The sequence below is a fragment of the Zosterops lateralis genome, assembly GCF_965231275.1.
Source record: "Zosterops lateralis genome assembly, chromosome: 3".
NCBI lineage: Eukaryota > Metazoa > Chordata > Aves > Passeriformes > Zosteropidae > Zosterops > Zosterops lateralis.
In genome coordinates this window covers 67121339-67139866 of record NC_139764.1, presented here as the reverse complement: position 1 = coordinate 67139866, position 18528 = coordinate 67121339, and the positions used below count along the sequence as shown (strand labels likewise).

Genomic DNA, 18528 nt, shown 5'->3' with positions numbered 1-18528 from the left:
GTGGAATAAAATTCTTAATTTTTCATTGTTCGCAAGCTTACATAATTAGTATACTCTCTTCTTCCCATTTTATTTGAGGAATATATAAATGAGTTGAATGGAAAATTAAAAATATGTAGTAAGATCTTTGAACAGTATTTGCAATGTAAATCTATTATCTAGCTTTATTCTTTAATGTGCATTAGCAGATCTTTTTCTGTGGGACAAAGGGTGACTTAAGATATAGAATGAAATTATGTAGAGGATCTATTTTGAAAGTAACATATTTAATATAATTTTAATTTCTTTCATAATCTCATATTTTCATGTAACAGACTGGCCACATACACTATAAGAAATGGTAAAGCTCACTCTTGTGGTATATTAAGAGAAGTGCAGAAGCAACAGCTTTTATTCTTCAGTGATTTTTGTTTGCATGTAAATATTAGAAGTGACCCCCTCTTCCTGCTTTCTGTAGATGTAGCTGTGATACTTTCATTCTTCTTGTCTTGCTGTTTCTTTTGTTTCATTTTTCTTTCTGTGGTCTAACTTTTCAGAATCGATGCAGTGCACTCTCAGGCTGCTGGACAGGTATTGATGCTTACGGCGCCACTAACCAAAGCTGCTTTACTAAAACTTACTGGTTTTTCATCAATCATGAAGTTACGAATGCAACCAATGAAGGAATTGCGTGTGGTCAGGCTTGATGTGAGCAGAGACTCTGGAAGAAGGAGATTAAAAAAATAAAATAAATAAAAACTTTAGAGCTCACAATGGGCAAAACAATCAGTTTGGTAGGAGAATCTTTAAACTTTGCTACCAAGTGGAGCTCTTCTGAATGTTCTTTTAAAACATTGGGCCTACTGCCAGTGTCTAGAGGCCATTAAAGTAGGGTTAGTTATCTACAGTTACGTAAAACTCTTGATGCTATATTATCAATAGAGACACAATTTTGCATTTTTTGACAACTACATTTTCTTTTAAGTAACAGAGTAGATGGGTCCCAGTTTCTGCTTTTGTAATTTAACATCACGTGTATTGTCATCCATGTCTGATTTGTTAGTTTGCATTCAGTGCAATTCAATGCATGGCATTATTTAGTATTGTATCTCATTTGTTGTTGTGAAGTTCTGTGTAAGAGTTTCCTGTGCCAGGCTGATAATAGCATTATAGAGCCAATGTATGGCATTGTTTTAGTATTCTATAATTAATGTAGAAATAGAAGGCTCTATTATGAAGCAGAACAGCATTTGCAATTACCCCTTTATATTACCTCTCTGGGAAGAGTTCTGTCCTAATAAAACTCCAGTTTGGATTTAAAGAGTGAGCAGGCATCTGTGCATAGATTTCATTATTCCCTTTTGGCTCATTTTACCTCCTGGTAGCGTGGGATGGATGTGAACACCGCACACTCGAGCCACTAATCCAAGATAAGCATTGTAATGAATTTTGTAGTTAGAGCTGTTAATGATTGACATGCAAGGCTCAGAGAAATAATGCTACATGTTTTCAATGAGAAATATACTGGAGTTGACTTAAAAATTGAATCACGTAGTGTTGATTACAGTTTGTATGTGAACCCCAACAGAGTAGCTCTGTCTGTTGAATAAGGGAAGGAAATGTGGTTATCTTGGACCGTGCTACACAGATAGTCTGTGAGTCACAAATACACAGGAGCAGAATTCTGTCTAACAGAAACCCCCAGTAAGAAAAAGAATCTCTGTGTTTTGTCTTGTGTTCAAAGATGGCATTGCTTGAGAAAGAGGAAAGAAGCCTACCAGCAACTAAACCTTGGGACTCCAGTTACAGTGACAGCGAGTTTCCAATCCCATAAATAAATAAATAAATCACTTCTTAAAAAAACAGTAAGCCCACATAGTAAAGAAAAACATGAGGAAAAAAAGGAAATTTTGTTTGTAGTTTGCTGACTTCTCTACTGAATCCATACCTTACCCTCCAGCAGCTGTGAATATTTTAATTTCAATGAAGCAGCACATCTTTTTCTTTGAGAACTTGAGGCAGAACATTTATGATCAGCTCTTGAGCCTTTGAATTTTACCAGGTTGTTCACATATTTTGTGCTTTTTTTAAGATGAAAACTTAGTCTTTATGCTTTCTCTGGAAACAGGGCTTAAATCTGAGAACCATGTACCACAAAGATAACATAAACATACCTGGTACACCTCCGATAAACACTGGCTCCCTGTGGTCAATTGCCTTTGGATTTAGTGGCCCTACCACATGGTTGACTTCAGAGTCTACATCCAGCTGCACCACGTTTGCATCTCTAATGACTGAAAGGAGAAGGAACAGGGATCAGCAGGAAGTAGCACATGAGTTTTTTATGACAGACAGGAATTATCTGTTTGGTGTGAGTAGTTGATTTCATATTTGCCAGAGAGCCATCAGTGACAGTTTGTGACTGGATTCTGGCATAGAGCAGGGCCAATGGAAGATACAGGTGGGAGCAAGGGTGCTTTTGAGTGGAACTCTTAATCACTAGTGGTGCTGTTCAGGCTCCAGGTTATGAGCATACAATATCTTGTGGCTTAGAAAAAACGCCCAATCACTCCCAATCAGGGAGTGAGGCTTCTCCCTTTCCTGTTCCTGGATTTCCCTCAGATGGAAACCAGAATGCTTGTGGAAAGGGTGCGGACTCAGATCACTTCTGCAGTGATAGTGGAAGACTTCCCCAACAACATCCTAAATCAGCATCTAGACAGGAAGAGGAGGGGGCTCAAAATACGCAGGGTTTAGAAGTACTTTTTGACTTTCAAAACCAGGAAAGAAGGATGACTGACTGGTGCAGAGGGAAAATCCTGCCTATAGAGACCTCTTTATTGTGAGCAAAAGGTTCTCCACATCTGTCTTGTTATTTGACTTTTAAGGGCAGCATATACTTGTGCCTACTACATTCTAGTTAACCTCAACTTAGTTAACATCTATTTAGGAAAGGAAGAATATAATCTGGTATATGAATTAGAAAAAGTAGCCAGCATTCCAGCTAGTCTGCTTTCTGTTCTTTGAACAAGGAGTTTCCATCTTTGTTCTTCCTGTCTTTGTAGGAACTGTGCTTGCCCTCCCAGGAAGCTTTACAGTTCTGTGTCTGAGGCATAAATAAGACTCTGTCTTTTGCACAAACTTGGGTCTTGGCAGGTGAAAAAGAAGAACTGAAAATACTTCTGCACTGCCAGTGCTCTAGCCCATGGAGATGGAAATCTGGGGAGCAAGAGATGGACTCTTACCTTAATTAGGGGATGATCCCCTTTTACTGACCTGCAATTCGATGCCACCTGCCATCGCAGAGACTCTGTTTCAGTGTCACTGAAGTTGAAAAATCCTTGATTCCATTATTCAGTTTCACAGTAACCTGAAGGAAAAATAATGTAATTATCACTGTAAACCCCTCCTTTCCTCTTTTTACCTTCTGCTGTAATAATGTTGTATTTTCCACTCAAAACATGTCCCAGCATCCAAGAGAAAGGAAAACACTATTCATTAAATTCTTCAAAATAAAACACCTTTTAAATCCAAATTTAGTGGTGGTTTTTTTATTTTTTTTTTAATTTTTTTTTTTTTTAAATTTTTCAGATTTAATAGTTCTGAGACATTCCTAATTATCTCAAGGAAGGGTTCAAAAAAAGATTTAAAAATAAGAGTAATTTCACTAATTTACTTGTACCTCTACTCTATAATTTCCTGTGTGATAAATTAGTGTTAAGAGGCATCAGATGATATTTTTGGCATCTTGATAGCCATTTAATAAGGAAAACAGTCATGAAAAACCCAAGTATAAACAAGGAGAAAAGATATGAGAAAGGAATACATGGCAAATTCAAAAATGACTTTTTAAGTTACTTGTTCAAGCTCACCAGTAAGTCTCTGGCAGAGCTAGAAAGTGAACCTAATTCTGAATTTTGCACCTCTGCTTTAGTTAATGGATTAATATATTTTTGCATGGAAATGTTCAAGCAGCAGCAAAACAGTGTTGTGCCTCTGTTGTGGGACATAAGATTCCTGGTAGGAGTTGCCAGAGAACTCCACACTCTGAGTCCAACTACTTAGGCTTTTTAAGTGTTGAAATAGTCCCTGATTATGCTGACATTATGTTGACTGAAAATCGCAGAAACATAGAATGGTTTGGATTGGAAGGGACCTTAAAAATCATCTTGTTCCAACCCCCCTGCTGTGGACAGGAACACCTTTCATGAGACAGGTTGCGCAGAGTCACATCCGACGTGCCCCTCAACATTTAATGAGATGGGGGATCCATATATTTTCTGGGCAACCTGTTCCAGTGCCTCACCATCCTCACAGTAAAGAATTTCCTCCTAATATCTAATCTAAGTTTACTCTCAGTTTGAAGACAATCCTCCTTGTCTTGTAAAGACATTAAATGTAAATCCTTACATGCCCTTGTAAATAGTCTCTTGTAGGGAAACAACTTATATTTAATTCTAGAGGGTCTTTGTTTTGATACAGTTGTAACAAAGAGATATTTATTTATTTTTTTCCCCAGAAGGGCACCAACCAGCACAATTAAAATGATCCCCATGTTCTCTTTTATTCACCTTTGAACAAAATGTATAGATTAAAGCAACTAAAGGATCATGGGAGAAAGTGACTCCTTAATAAATCATCCAGATGAGCCGTACTGATAGGGATGCATACATTTAAAAAATGAATTAAAGTTGCTGATCTTATTTGTCCAGCAAAATGGTTTTCACAAAACAGGTCCTCAGTAATGCATTCAAAGAGAGCAGATAGTTAATGCTAAAGAAGCACAGGTAGAAGAAGGTACTGAACTGCTTCAGTGACAAACAGGGAAGTGCTGCTTTTCCAGGGTGAATTTTGCTTATGAATTGTATATGCATTATACAGGAAGTGAGGTGTGAAGCAGTAAGTGAAGTACCACCTTTTGTTAGACCAGTTGGTACACTTGGGAAAACCAGAAAAATTATTGGACATGCAGACCTTTGGTTAGAACTGTACATAAGAAGTGCTATACTGGTATGACACACATCATACTGGTATGATACACATCAGCACAATGTACTTAAGAACTTATCTGTTAGGTCACCAAGGACTAGATACAGGGGTAAGAATGGGCTTCATCTTACCTAATAAGCTGTCAAAAGTTAGGTGCCTAACTGAAGCACCTGTTCTCTCTATAGCCAATATAGAAAAAGTAAATTCTCTGAATAACAGCTCATTTAGTCATCTAATTAGACATCTGCTTTAGGATAGGATGAATCATGATAAACTGTTTACTCAGTCACTCTGCTGTAGGTGCCTGCTCTTGCAGAAGAGGTGAGAGTGTTTCCTCAGGTGTTGCATTTCTAACTGAGGTACAGCCAGCCTCACTTAAATACCTTTCCACTTTGATTGACAGGAGTATCACAGTGATTGAAGAATATCCACACTGCTTAATCTCTTGACTGTGCCCTGAGTTTCTCCTCTGCATGAAAGACCAAAAAACTGCCAAGATTTCCTATACTCTAAATCTTTCCTTGTGTTGTTCACTTAAGACTGAAATTTATTACTGTATCTGTGCAGTGCATAGCATGAAGAGATCCAGATTTTTTCAATGAACACAGTAAAAAGTATAGCAATAGCAACAACTATATGGTGAGTTAATTTCAAACCTCTCTCCTTCATTTGAAATCCAGAGCCTGTAGAAACCAGGCCAACAGACAATCAGAACTTTTCCTTTCCCTCTCCCTCACTCTTTCCATCACACATATATCTGATAAAGAAAGAAGAGACTGAGTGTAACTCGGACTTCTATTTAAGAAATAAGAAATAAAAATTTATTGATAGTTACCTTACTTGTAGCTGTGATACATTTTTAATGTGTGCGTGAAAGACCAGTGCCAAAGAGTCAGTGCTTTTGCTTCTATTCAGCTGAAAATATTTATGGCTTGTATTAGTAAAGTGATCTGCTCTTGTGTCAGGTGTTATTTTTAGTATTTTAAAATTTTAAATTTTTAGTATTTTAAAATAAATATTTTGTTTGGCTAATCTAAGCTAAGTTATTATATTAGGGGAGGAGTAAGCATCAGTTTTTGGCAAATTTGTAAGACAAAATCTACATGTAGCAAAGCTCAAGTAGGTGGAAGAGAAACCAGTCAAGGCAGTGGAGATGTGACCTTCTTTATACCTGTCCATTTCTCATGTGCATATTCAGGTACTCTCCATTCACGCTGTGACCATGCAGTAGGATTCCTGAGCTGCTTCGGGGACGTATTTCAAAAACAACTTCAAATTTCAGGCCTAAACTGAAGGATTCATCTGTGAAGTAAAAATAATAACATTCTTTTTGTACTGATTCAGTGATGAAATTGGACATTTATTCAAAGTCAAAGTAGAACATCAAACTCAGGGTGGATTTTATTTGTCCTTAAAATTATTGAAATGTGAGATAGCATGGTTGCTGTCAGTGACCCGTTTCAACTTCTCTTTTGATTGTGTTTGCTTGGAGTACTAATAAAGATTTATTTACTTTTCTCATTATTTTAAATATGTATTTTGTTTAAAAATATCTCTTAGCAATGAAATGGACAGCAGAAAGTAAATTATCTGTATTTTTTTGAAGTTTCTTGTTGTGCAATTTGCTAGACACTCAGCAGTCATTATTGAGTGAGTGGGAGTTCTGTTGGGCTTTGATGATTCAGTAAGAGAAACTCCCTTTTTCAAACCGGTGACAGGCCAGGGAGCAAATTAGAAACACTTGTCTGGTTCTTCTTGGTGCTGCCACTGGGTAGGGTTGTGCAGTTTCCTTTCTTGTTCAGATCAGAGCCTATGTGACCAAAACACCCTCATAAAACTCTTCCTGGAACACAGCAGGCCTAAATGACAGAAAGGATGTGTCCTGTCATGCTGTTCTGAATCAAGACATGCTGAAAGCCTTTCTGCAGGATTTTTTAATTGCATGTTGTTTTATTAATTAAAAAAAAAAAAAAAAAATCAGGGATGACCATTTGATGTTATACTTGGTCTTGGCCACGTTGACTTCTGTGATATTTTTAGCATATTATGGACTGTTGCCTCATTAAAATTATTCCCTTATTAAAGTTATTCTTATTATTTGAAATACATACATACAGATGTGTTTATGTAACAACTTGTAAGTTTCACAGTGACATTGTGACCTGTCAATATCATCTGTTTACCACAATGATCTGTTTCTGATAATCCTTACAGCTCACAGCCTCAGAAATTACCACACCCTCTAGTGAAAAATGTCATTCTGAAACACAGTGAATACTACAGTCCTATTTTGGGATACATTTGTTTAGGAGTATATTACCAAGGACGACATATCCTCCTTCTGATGAAAAGTATGTTCCTGTTTCTGATGGGCCTTCAAAGCAAGGTGTTACACTAAATGTCTGTGAAGCTGAAGTAAGTGGTCTTCCATTGAGCTGTAGATTGCTGAGACAACCACTAAAGCTGTAGACAGAATTAATCTGAGGGGTAAAAAAAATCTTGATTAGTAAATAAACTGTTTGTGGAAGGAATTAGATTCTTCTGTCCTTATTTTTACTTGTTTATAAGCTGTAAGGCTGTAATTGTCTGATGCATCAATTTTGAACTAAAAAACAATTTCCAGAGAAGGGAAGCAGGAAAAATGATTCTCATAGCCTCTCATGTATTTTTGATGACTTCAGGGTAATTCCAGCTTATGTTTTTTCTCATACAGTCCTTACCAAGCTGTGAGAAACAAAGCACAACTAGGGCAAGGCAGTGCTATACATGTAGCTCATAGCCTTAAGGCAAGACAGAGGTCTACTTTCTACTTTTTCAGAGTAGTTTATCAATCTTATTAGGCACATAACACTAAAGCTTACCTTGAAAGAGACTGTTATGTTCATTTTCGGTTTAACACTCCTTTCCATATACTTCTCTACCAAGCTGTAGAACAGAATCCTGACCTCTAGGTATTGTCCTTAAAACAGAGGTACTAGGAGAACATCAAAATGTCTCCAAAACTCATTCTGTATCTCAGACCTCAGAGTGAAATCGATCTTGCCTAATGTTACTTGTCTCATTTAATTTTGCATATCACTAGGATTTTTCTGTTCCCCGTGGACCATTCTTTTCCTAGCTGCTGCTGCAAGGCTGTGGAAGCCTAACACAGCTACCACCAGCCCAGCCCTGCGGAAGCTTTACTCTATACATGAACTGAGCTGTCTGCTCCTCAGCAGGATGAGGGTCAAGATCTTAATAAGTGTTGTCTGATCTTATCCCCACAATGAGCTTTTGTATTAACTTTACATAGTTAAATACATAGAGGTCTGCTTTACCTGGATGTTTTTTACAGCTTTTCCGGGAGCCACACCTCCAATATAGAGTGGTTCAGTAACTTGCCAAGTATTTGCGTTCCCATCAAAAGATTCTTCTAGTACTCGGAGACCATCAATTATCAAGCGACCAATATTTCTGCCTCTAATGAATATCACCTAGGAAGGGAAGAAAAAAATGTGGAAGATTACTTTAATCTCCTGAGGGATCACTGCTGTGCAGTGGAAGAAGTTGAGATATTTGAGAAAAAAAGTCTGTGAGCATTACTTTACAAGTCTGTTTTCCTAACTGCCAGTATTCTTTGCGGGATAACCCTCTTTTTTCATATTCATATGAAGGCTAGATAGTAAAACTGCTGCCTTTCTTACATTTTGTACAAGACAGAGGTAATTAAGGTGTCATAAGGTCTACTGAGATCCACCTATTACTGTTAGCATTTTCACAGTCTTCATTAGTTTTATGGTACAGATTCATCCAACCTGCTTTAAACACAGAAATGCCAAAATCAGCAGTTTAGTAACTGCAGACTTCCTCTGTAGTTAATGAGGAAAGAGAGATGCCTACAGAGGGAAATTCACCTTGACTCCCCAAATTGTCTTTTGATATTCATAGACTACTGAGGTAGCCTAAGACAGCTGTACTCCTTTCTTAGGCACTTCAAAGACATTTGCTGAACAAAATTATTCTAGTCCTTCCTTTCAAAGCTCATTTAACTCTTAATTGCCTTACTGTTCTGCTTGTTTTCTTCATTTCTGTTCAGCTGTTAGTGTTGGGAATTGCTGAATTTTTATAACTGACTCACTTTCCTGTCCCTAGTTAATGACTTTAAAAAAAGCTGCATGGAAGAGCTAAAAATATTGATGGAAGTTTCTTAACATATAGGTGTGTTTATGAATACATGAATGAAAACTTCCTGAGCTGTCACATGAGCAGTGTCTTTAGTGCAGCCTTGGCAGCATGTACCACCATAATGATTGTTTTATTTTACTTACATTGTGCCACAGACCATCATTGTATTTCTCTTGGCTCTTAATCCTTATCTTCTGGTGACCGGCATTAAACATAAAAATGAGTCGGCCATGAGCAACGAAAAGGGCCATGAAGTTTGTCTCTTTTTGATCCGACACGTAGAAAATCATTCCATGAGATGAGTGAGTTTTCAGACTGATAGAGAACTGAGCTCTGGCACATAAAAACACAATATTAACATTAAAGCAGATATGTTTGATTTAAATCAAACAGCAGGCAGAGGAAGACTGAGATTTTCCTTTCATCCAAAGAAATATTAATCTTCTTTATGGAAGTGGTGTTTCTGAGAAACATTCTGTGATGTTTCAGGTTTTTTGAGCAGAAGTCAAAGTTGGAAAAGAAGCTGCCTGGTGAGGAACTTGTACTCAAAAATTAAAATCTCTGGAGTGAATAAGTTCAATGCAGACCCCCAAAATCTGACACTATATTTCCTTTCATGTTAAACAGCAGTGTTGGGGGAATTTTTAAGTCTGCTAGCACAAAGGCCTGATGTTTAATGTTATTCCAGACTTGATCAAAGCTTCCCCTTTCTTGTAGTTCCTTGTGAAGTCCAAGACAACATGGGAAGTTATACCATTGTTAGTTTGACATTGTCCCAGTGAAAATTTCTTGAGTGATTGCTATTATTACTTACAGTCTAAAACATGGCAAATCTGTATTGGTGTAGGACAGTGCCAGAACTGATTCCTTCTTCTGATGTCAGGTTTAATCTAGTTTCCATTCTTCATATTGTCTCAAGGATCTATACATTCCCAATGGCAGGTGTGTGTACATTCCACAGACACCCAGTCCCTTGCTAACATCAGTTGTTTTAAAATGACACAACTCACTGGTTTTAAAAAATGACCATTACAATAATGAAGCTTTAATAACATTTGGCAAATAAATATATGTTGCAGAAATTAAGGTGGGATGAAGATATTAGAGTTTGGGTTTTCCTTCATATGGGTACCATCAGAACTCCACTAAGTAAAATGCTGTTGAATTAATATGAACATAATTTTTTTAAAATTTTAACCAGGAAAGAACACTCTTTTTTTCTGGGTTAGTGGTCTGGTATGCTTCCAGGAAGTGCTGTGATGTTGAATTACAGTTTTTAATGGAAAGTGTTAAACAAAAATCCTTGTTGGATTTTGGATATTGATAACATATTCTGTGGGAGCATGAATATTAAATGTCAACAGTGTCTGGACTCATTATTACTTAGACTTCCATTATTGCTTGAATTGGACAAGGTTTTATAGCTTTATGTCCTACTGCACTGTGAAGATTCCTAACCATTAAACTACTGACAAGGTCCACTTGTCATGTTACTTCTTCCATTCCGCTTTAATGCCTTTACTTCTTGTGTTAAGAGACTGATTATTGTGCATTGCTTGTATAGAACTAACATCCTCAAAAGCTTCACACAAATAGGCAAGGAGGCACATTTTGTTAATATGCAATGTAGATGAAGATTCCACAAGAGGGATGTAACTGGAGACACGTTCTATGTTTTGGTCTTACTCAACTGAAGCACCTTTTAATATAACCTAGGAACATGCTCTACACAAAATTTAGCCTGAGATATAAAGGAAAAAAGCCAGAGTAACAGCAGAAATGTGTCCCTTTTAAAAAAAAATTGAAATAAATCTTTCTCCTCCCTAGCATATTTCATTTTTATTTCTAAAGTCACTTTACCTTTGACTGAAATCCTTTGGTATGTGATCAAATTCTTGCCGGCTGTTTGCTGTTCCTCCAAATTGATAGGCATGTTCAGTTGCCTTGGGATTCATGGGCAAATGGCACTGAGGCTCTCTTTGCAAATTCACTTGATACAGTTTTTTGAGGCCAGATGAAGGCTGTGAAATCTTGTCTTTATCTCTTCCCACCTTCATAGAAAAAGAACTATTAACTTTTTTAGAAGTTTTAGCTAAGATTGGGCATAATAAAATAATAGTATCATTTATATATGCACTAGTAATGTATTGTTTCCCTACATAAATACCAGGGTTGTTTCCAAGTCAAATTTTCCTTGAACAGGTCTACTATAAATTCTGATTTAGGAAGAAAAAGCGACAAACAAAATACTTGTATAGCTAAAATAATTACAATTAATTTTTTTTCAGTTTTCCTAATTAAATCTTTTTCTCTCAGCTTTATTATAGGCATAAGAGACTGTGCTTGGACTGAAAATTCTGGAGGAAGGTTTTTTCCTCATTTTTATTAATGTGTGCTCATTGTACCTCATAGAGAGCCATACAGAAGTAGATGAGAACAGAAGCAAGCTTTTTGCCTTTAGAATACAGAAGAAATCAAAAAGGCTTGTTTCTGAAGTACTGTTGTGAAGAAGTCAGGTATTTCATTTTAGAGTTCTAGCAAAAGAGAATGATGCAAGTGTAGGCCAGATAGATAGTGTCAGGGCGATCATTTCCAGTGATGGGATATATAAAGAAACAAGATCCTGTTCATATATGTGACATTGTCTTTATGCATTTTAGATTCATAATTTGGAGAGTTTTAGAAAACTCTAGAGTGGTACTGGAGCAATTTGTAGCAGACCTTTTTATTACGGTTTCCTTTGGCTTTGGATGAGTTTTTTCCTTTCTTATGGAGAAGAGCAACTGGAGGAGATTCAACAGGGCACCCATACAAAGATGCCTGAACTTTCTCAGAATACTTCTGGAAATCTTCTACTTCAACCTCTTGATCCAACCTGTGTTTCAAAGAGGAGATGACAAGAATAGCGCTTTTTTCCCAAGTGTTAAAGTTGTTTGCATAATAATCTGAAAATTGTACATTTATAGTTTAAATTATATTTGAACGGGCTGTTTTTCATTCTTGGATCATGGATAAAAGTACAGATTGATCAGTCAATGTATGGGTAACGAGGACAGCCTATACTACATCTGCCTGTTGTATAAATGCTGGCATAAACAGAGGATGTCAATCTGCAGCATCAAATTCAACTTTAAAATCTATATAAGAACATTTCATAAAGCAATTAAGATCAACACATTCTGACCATTTTTGCATGACCAAAGTCCTAACTTCCCCAGCTTCTGTGATTCCCTAGCCTTAATATAATTTTGTTTCAAAGCCAGACCTGAAAGCAACATAATATAAATGTAAATTGCAGCTATGCAAATTATCCATTGCACCAGCAGCACTAGCAGGTGCAGTACTGAAAGCTTATTTCATCAAGCTATTCCCACCTTAACAATATCTTAACCTAGCAGTTCTGTGCCAACAGGTTCCATGGTAAATAAGGTAAGAATCTTATTCACACATGCTGTCTAGCCTCACAAAATGAGACAGGAATTTTTATTGTGACAATAAATCACTTCTCATGAGCTACCATTCAAGCTGTCAGGCAGGGCAGTGACTGCCTGTTAATGTGTTTGGGAGGATGTTACTCACCTAGTGAAGTAGGCATTGCTTATGCAGCCAGTGAAGTTGGCTTGCTGTGTTCTGAGGGGAGAGCCACCAAAATAAAACTTTTTGATGCTGTCTGGGCTTTTCTCTGCTCTGTCCTTTCCTGGGTTCTTCTTGCTCTGTTTCTTGTCATCAACAGTCAGCTCATACCTGCAAAGGCAGAGCATCCATTCTTCAGGCTGGCTTTGGAAACGTCAGTGCCAGCGGTCAGACAGCACATTACATGCACCCAAAATGCTCCATTCAGGGCATACATCACTCAATGGTAGTGCTCAAAGGCATGAGAGGGCCTTTTTGCTTTCAGCTGTGCAACAAGTAGCAGTGCATTGGCAAAGTTGTGTACTGAGGCCCATGGATTTAATATTACCCTGCAGGTAATTGTGAAGTCCAACATTATACAGTGAAGAAAGATAAACTAAGGGATTGCTGATAGAGGGATGGAGCCATCATTTGGGTAAAATAAGATCCAAGCACATGCTAATTGTTTATGCCCCTATCCCTTTTTTCCTTCTCTTTCATCAGAGTGCATTGGTGTTTGAGCTTATACAACGCTTTTTACCTAATCTGATTTTGCAACCCACTAATTGTTGCAGAAGTCAGGAATGATTCTCTGGCTTTAATAAGAAACTGAGTATACTAAAGCATCAGACATCAATTTTGTTTTGCAAACTCAGGGAAACATGACAATCCCCAAGGTTATTCCAAGGCACCTTCACCTTCACACGTTCAGCTTTTCAATTTGTGATTCTTGGATGTCAGAAGTCATAGGTACAAACCTTAGTTTCTGTTAGGAAAGTAAGAATGCTTGTATCTTGTAGACAAGATTCTTAAAGAGAGCTGCTTTGATTATGTGACCTTCTAAAAAAATTTAAACATATAAACAATAGTAAAACATACCAATAAATCAAAGCTTTCAAGTCTTTCGAGGAGCACAAGAGAGACTTATTCCCTACTGCTGTATTTAGTCACATTTGTGTCTGCCAATACTAAAATTATTTTTAACATGTTTTATTGTGTATATCCCTGATGGATGCTTTACGTGAAGATGCCTCAATTACTTTAGGATAAACTGGGAATTGTTTTAACAAATTAAAAGAATCAATCCTGTTAAAAAAATTATTCTCCTGCTAGCCTTAAATGTTATTAAACTGTTTTCTTACCTGAGAACAAAAAATGATAAGCTTTCAGAAAAACTATTAGTTTCATTTTAATAAAAATTGCCATCATCTTGAACTCAGGCCCAAGCTGGCCAGTTTTCAATCACATTTAAAAATCATTTGCTTAAAAAAAAAACCAAAACAAAACCACTCAAGTGTCACTTTCAAAGTGAGTGTTAAATAATAATGTACTGTACAAGAAATATTTATGTTCTAAAGGTAGGGGCTAATAGGTGCTGGACAGCTTTACCTTTCTGGGGTCACAGAAGTAATGATGAAATGGGTTTTTCCATCGTTGTAGTTTCTGTCTGGTGACTGAATTTTGGTTCCACTTGCATTTAAAACCACAGCACCTCTCTCCATAGAGATGGATAATACATCTGACTGAAATACAGACAAAAGCATTTTCATAAGCAAGTATTACACAGAAAAATTAACAGCTCTGTGATTTTTCCTGTTGTATTTATTTTTCTTCTGGCTGTTTTCTACATTTGTGCTTAATCTGCAAAAAAATATACTCTAAGAAGCAAAATGAGAGATGATATCATTAGAATTTATATTCTTGCAATTTTTAATGCCTGAATCCTGGGAATTCTGCTGCTGATTATATCTCATGTACCTGCCACATGAGTTCCTTCCATGTATCACAAATGCATGTTTACATTCCATCTGTGTTTCTGGTACCCTGGTAGTGTAATGAGCAGCTGTTACTGCGAGATTCCTGCTGCTGTCATAAGACCAAGACTTTTTTTTCTTTTTCTATTTCCCTCTGATCAATCAGTTCAATCGCTCAAAATTATCTCAGAGATAAGATGTGCTATGTAGGTCAGGCGTACGGGATCACTGTGCCACTAGCAGGAATACTCTCAGTTCCATTAGAACTGGTGCACTGGTAGGCATCATTCTGTCTCCTGCCAAGTGCTAAATTGCTGAACTTCTCTCTGTTAAGTAGGGCACTTGGCACCTCATAGGATTAGAGCAATTGAGTTAAAAACCTGAAGTGGTGTGTGCGAGGCCTCATTTATGCAAACGATGTGGGGAACTGACACAGTTACTGATTTCAATTTTAGGTACTACTCCAGGCTGCAACACGGGGAAGTTTAGGAGTGGTTATCGGTGTCACGCAGCCTTCTCTGCTGCACCGCTGATGGTGTTCTGCAAGCATAGCAGAACAGACATTTGGGGGTGGTTGCAAATGTTCTGTCATCTGAGCTCATGCTCGCTGCAGATGTCAGTCTGAGCCTGCAGGATCTTGGGATCGCTTTGTCTCACACAACATTCTGTGAGTGCAAGTCCATATTTCTGCCCGTGTCAGACTTCTGAGGGAGTATTTGGAGCAATAATTGCGAGAAGCCATTCTCAAGTGCAGCTTTTCCCAGTCACACATGGAGGTCCGTGTGCCATCTGGGAATATAGGCAGCTTTTCTGACTGATTTCTGTCAGCTCAGCAATGCTCAAAATGCCGTGCCACTAATTCAAACAAACTTCGCTTCTAACTGATTGTCTGGGTGGCAAATGTCAGGTCCTTGATATTATTTGTACTTTGGTAGCACCTGCAGGTCCAAATAGGGATTGCAGTGCTGCTGAGCACAGCAAGATGCTCTGTGTATTTCTGCCCTAAGGACTTCAGCGAGCACAAATGGATGCATGTTAATTCTAGGCATATGATCCAGTTCTCTTCTTAGCATCAAAACAACGTTGAAGCATTACTGGTTTTCATCTGTAGATCAAATGCAAACTGTAAAAATGAGGTCACCAGTGAATGCTTCTATATTTCAGACTGCTTTCTCTATCATGAAACCACAAAGTGAGAAGTTGTGTTATTCCCCTAGTATTCTCTTGGGAAAAAAATGAAAAGGTAAAATAAAACAAACAGTAAAAAAAAATTAGATACTTACTCCTTCAGAATAGTAAAACAACAGCCCACTGGGCTGCAATGTCCGGAAATTGAAGCCTCCTTCAAACTCAGTAAGGAGGGACACTTTTTGGCTTGATGCAATGAAGCTCTCACCATTGAAATATGCTTTGCGGGACATCTGTATATTAAATGAAATGAAGTTAAAAGTATAGCTCAGAAAACATTCCAATAATACAAAGAATGAGGCTATTTTTTTTTAGCAGTTGCAGCCTGCTCAGTTCTAAAAACCAATTTTTCCTGCATATCTTAGCCTAATTTATATAGGCTTTCCCTCACATCATGGGAAAATCTTGAGAAAGTGTAGCAATTTTAGACTAAGTCAAGTTATTCCAGCTTCCTGGGATCTTGGCCCCTTGCTAAGTCTGCTGATGTTAAAGAGCATGAGAAGTAGAAGCAGAGGGGCTCATGCCCCTGTCTGAGCTGCATGGCACTGAGTCACAGTTCCAACATGTGATATGTTACACTTTGTGTGCTGTGCTGGGTACTGGGGTAGGGTGAAGGGTGTCGGGGTCATGGTGGTCTATAACTCTCTGAGTCTCATGAGCAAAACTAGTCCCTGGCAGGACAAATTGCAGATCACTTCCCTGTTGACAGAGGATGAGGTTGTGTGATGAGTTCTACAAGCAATCCTTCCTCTTCACAGGTTTGCAGCGTGGCTTTTGATAGACATGGCCACAGGATGAAGACCTCAAACACTGTGTGAATTTTCCAGCCTTGAGTTGGAATGGACAAATGAGGAATGATAGAAGGGACCAGAAGCTAAATGGCAATTTTCTCAGAGCAAATGCTGGTGCAGTTGGGGTGTGTGTCATAGAGGAAGAGCTGATCTGGCTTAAAGGGAGAACTCATTTGAAGGGTGAATATTTTGCTGTCTTTTCCATTTCACACATCTGTATTAGGATGGGTGTAAGGATGATTCTCCTCGTATCTTTAAGAAAAAATGAATTACATTTGGATATTTCAATTCAGAATACGGTACATAATTTATTTCAGACTGGGCTTTCACACTACAATTTCACATATGAGAAGAATTTTTAGTGAAATGCCTTGTGCTATAGTTCAGGTTGAAAATTGGGTGTTACATCAGCAGACTTAACAGACACACACAACCCCCCACCTCTGCCAGTCAGTGAGTGCAAGGCGATTTCCTTGGTGAAAGATCCACCATCCTTGGTGGATTTCCTTCCTGTCTTTCCATTGTTTGGAGTAAAACTCAAGCTCCCAGCTATATCCATTGTCAAAATTTGCTGTTATGCCACAAATGGTGTTATGCTTACCAGTGAATCCTCTGGGCATCCATAGCTGATTCCCAGGGTTCCTGGTTCTTCCAACAAGTTGAAATCCTTCTTTTGGAACTGGAAACCCTTCATGCAGCCTTTAAAGCCGATACTTCCTGCCAGATGTGAACTAATGCTGCTGGACAACAATGCCAAACAAGCTGCAGTTAGATAGCCCTTGCCTTTCTGAGCAGGTTTTTGTTGCCAAGATGTTTTAAAAGGCCTGGAAGAACTTCAGTAGTTTTGCCTCAGTAGAGCCCAATTATTGCATCTTTATGTAAAACAACTAATGTTGTTTTTGTTGTAAAACAACAGCCACATTCTATGTTTTGACCAGTCGAGATGCACCAGCTGTAGCAAGTATTATGTATTTATAACTACTTTCAGTAAAAATAAATGGATTTTTATCTCAATTTTTTTAGCTTTGAAGAGAAATTCTGATTTAGGTTTCCTGTCTTGCTTTTGCTAGTAAGCTCCATTATTGCCTTTGCAAGCAAATAGGTCTCTATTTCTTAAGAAAAATACTAAGAGGTCAGGGAAGTAAGAGTAAATTCTACTTGCTGATGTGCGGGTTTACATAGTTTTAAATGAGAGTAGTGTGTGTGCTTCCAGGATCCTTTTTATGTCAGATTTGAGGTAGATAGCACAGTAGTGTATCCCAACTACTCCTACTCGTTACTCTCAGTTTTTCAACTCCACATCTTACCAAGATACCACAACATTACAGCACAGGGTGAATATAATTGAATTTATCCTCAGAATTCTCAAAGTGCATGAAGAAATAATTTGCGTAAAATCACAGTGAGTCTGTGACAGGGGCAAGGAAATTACATGAGAGCTACTGTGTACAGTCCAGGAGATAACTAGGGAACAAATACACTGAAGGAATGGATGAGAAATCCAGAGTTTTGACCCAGTGCCTAGAAAATCTTTGTCGTTTAAGCAAGATGTACCTTAGCAGTGGGACTCTCATCACCTCACGTGACATGATACTGTTGACATCTGCTACCTGCACTTGTCTATGAGTTATCTCATTGTAAAGCAGATACTGGGAACACAGCAGAAGAATCAAGATCTTGAAATGCCTATGTTTTTGCATTGGCAAAAACAGACCATCAGGTGAAGTAATGCAAATATACATGTGCATGTCTGAAATATGGTGAGAGAAGGAGTGCTGTAGGGGCTTAATTTGCTCCTCAGTGAAATCAGCAGGAAGGCAAAATCAACAGGGAGGCTCCTGTCATCCTTACTGGGATTTGGACCAAAGTGGGGTATCAGCTGACCACTATAATCTTTACTCTGATTGACCATGAGGGTGGCTGGATGCGACAAATATGCCTTTCTGTTAAATGTCACAACATTTTCTAGAAACAGGCTATAGAAGAAAGGCTTTCACTTAAAGAAAGGCTTCTGAGTTAATTTCTTAACTCAGTTAAGAATTAAGCTCCCA

General features: G+C 37.9%; 1 protein-coding gene across 2 annotated transcripts in view; it reads right to left on the bottom strand.

Annotated features, from left to right (window-relative positions):
• The window catches only part of LAMA4 (laminin subunit alpha 4), a 97355-nt gene continuing 78827 nt past the window's right edge, over positions 1-18528 (bottom strand). The window contains exons 26-38 of one of the 2 annotated variants that reach the window (XM_083856013.1): positions 17079-17217; positions 15782-15919; positions 14134-14267; positions 12712-12876; positions 11854-12007; positions 10993-11183; positions 9276-9465; positions 8286-8441; positions 7289-7448; positions 6140-6270; positions 3256-3349; positions 2154-2273; positions 1-700 (exon numbers count right to left, since the gene is read on the bottom strand). In XM_083856013.1, coding sequence (XP_083712139.1) covers positions 555-700; positions 2154-2273; positions 3256-3349; positions 6140-6270; positions 7289-7448; positions 8286-8441; positions 9276-9465; positions 10993-11183; positions 11854-12007; positions 12712-12876; positions 14134-14267; positions 15782-15919; positions 17079-17217 — 1918 coding nt within the window. In that variant the 3' untranslated portion in view covers positions 1-554. The remainder of the gene's footprint in view (positions 701-2153; positions 2274-3255; positions 3350-6139; positions 6271-7288; positions 7449-8285; positions 8442-9275; positions 9466-10992; positions 11184-11853; positions 12008-12711; positions 12877-14133; positions 14268-15781; positions 15920-17078; positions 17218-18528) is intronic. The other variant, XM_083856014.1, reaches the window with a different exon arrangement.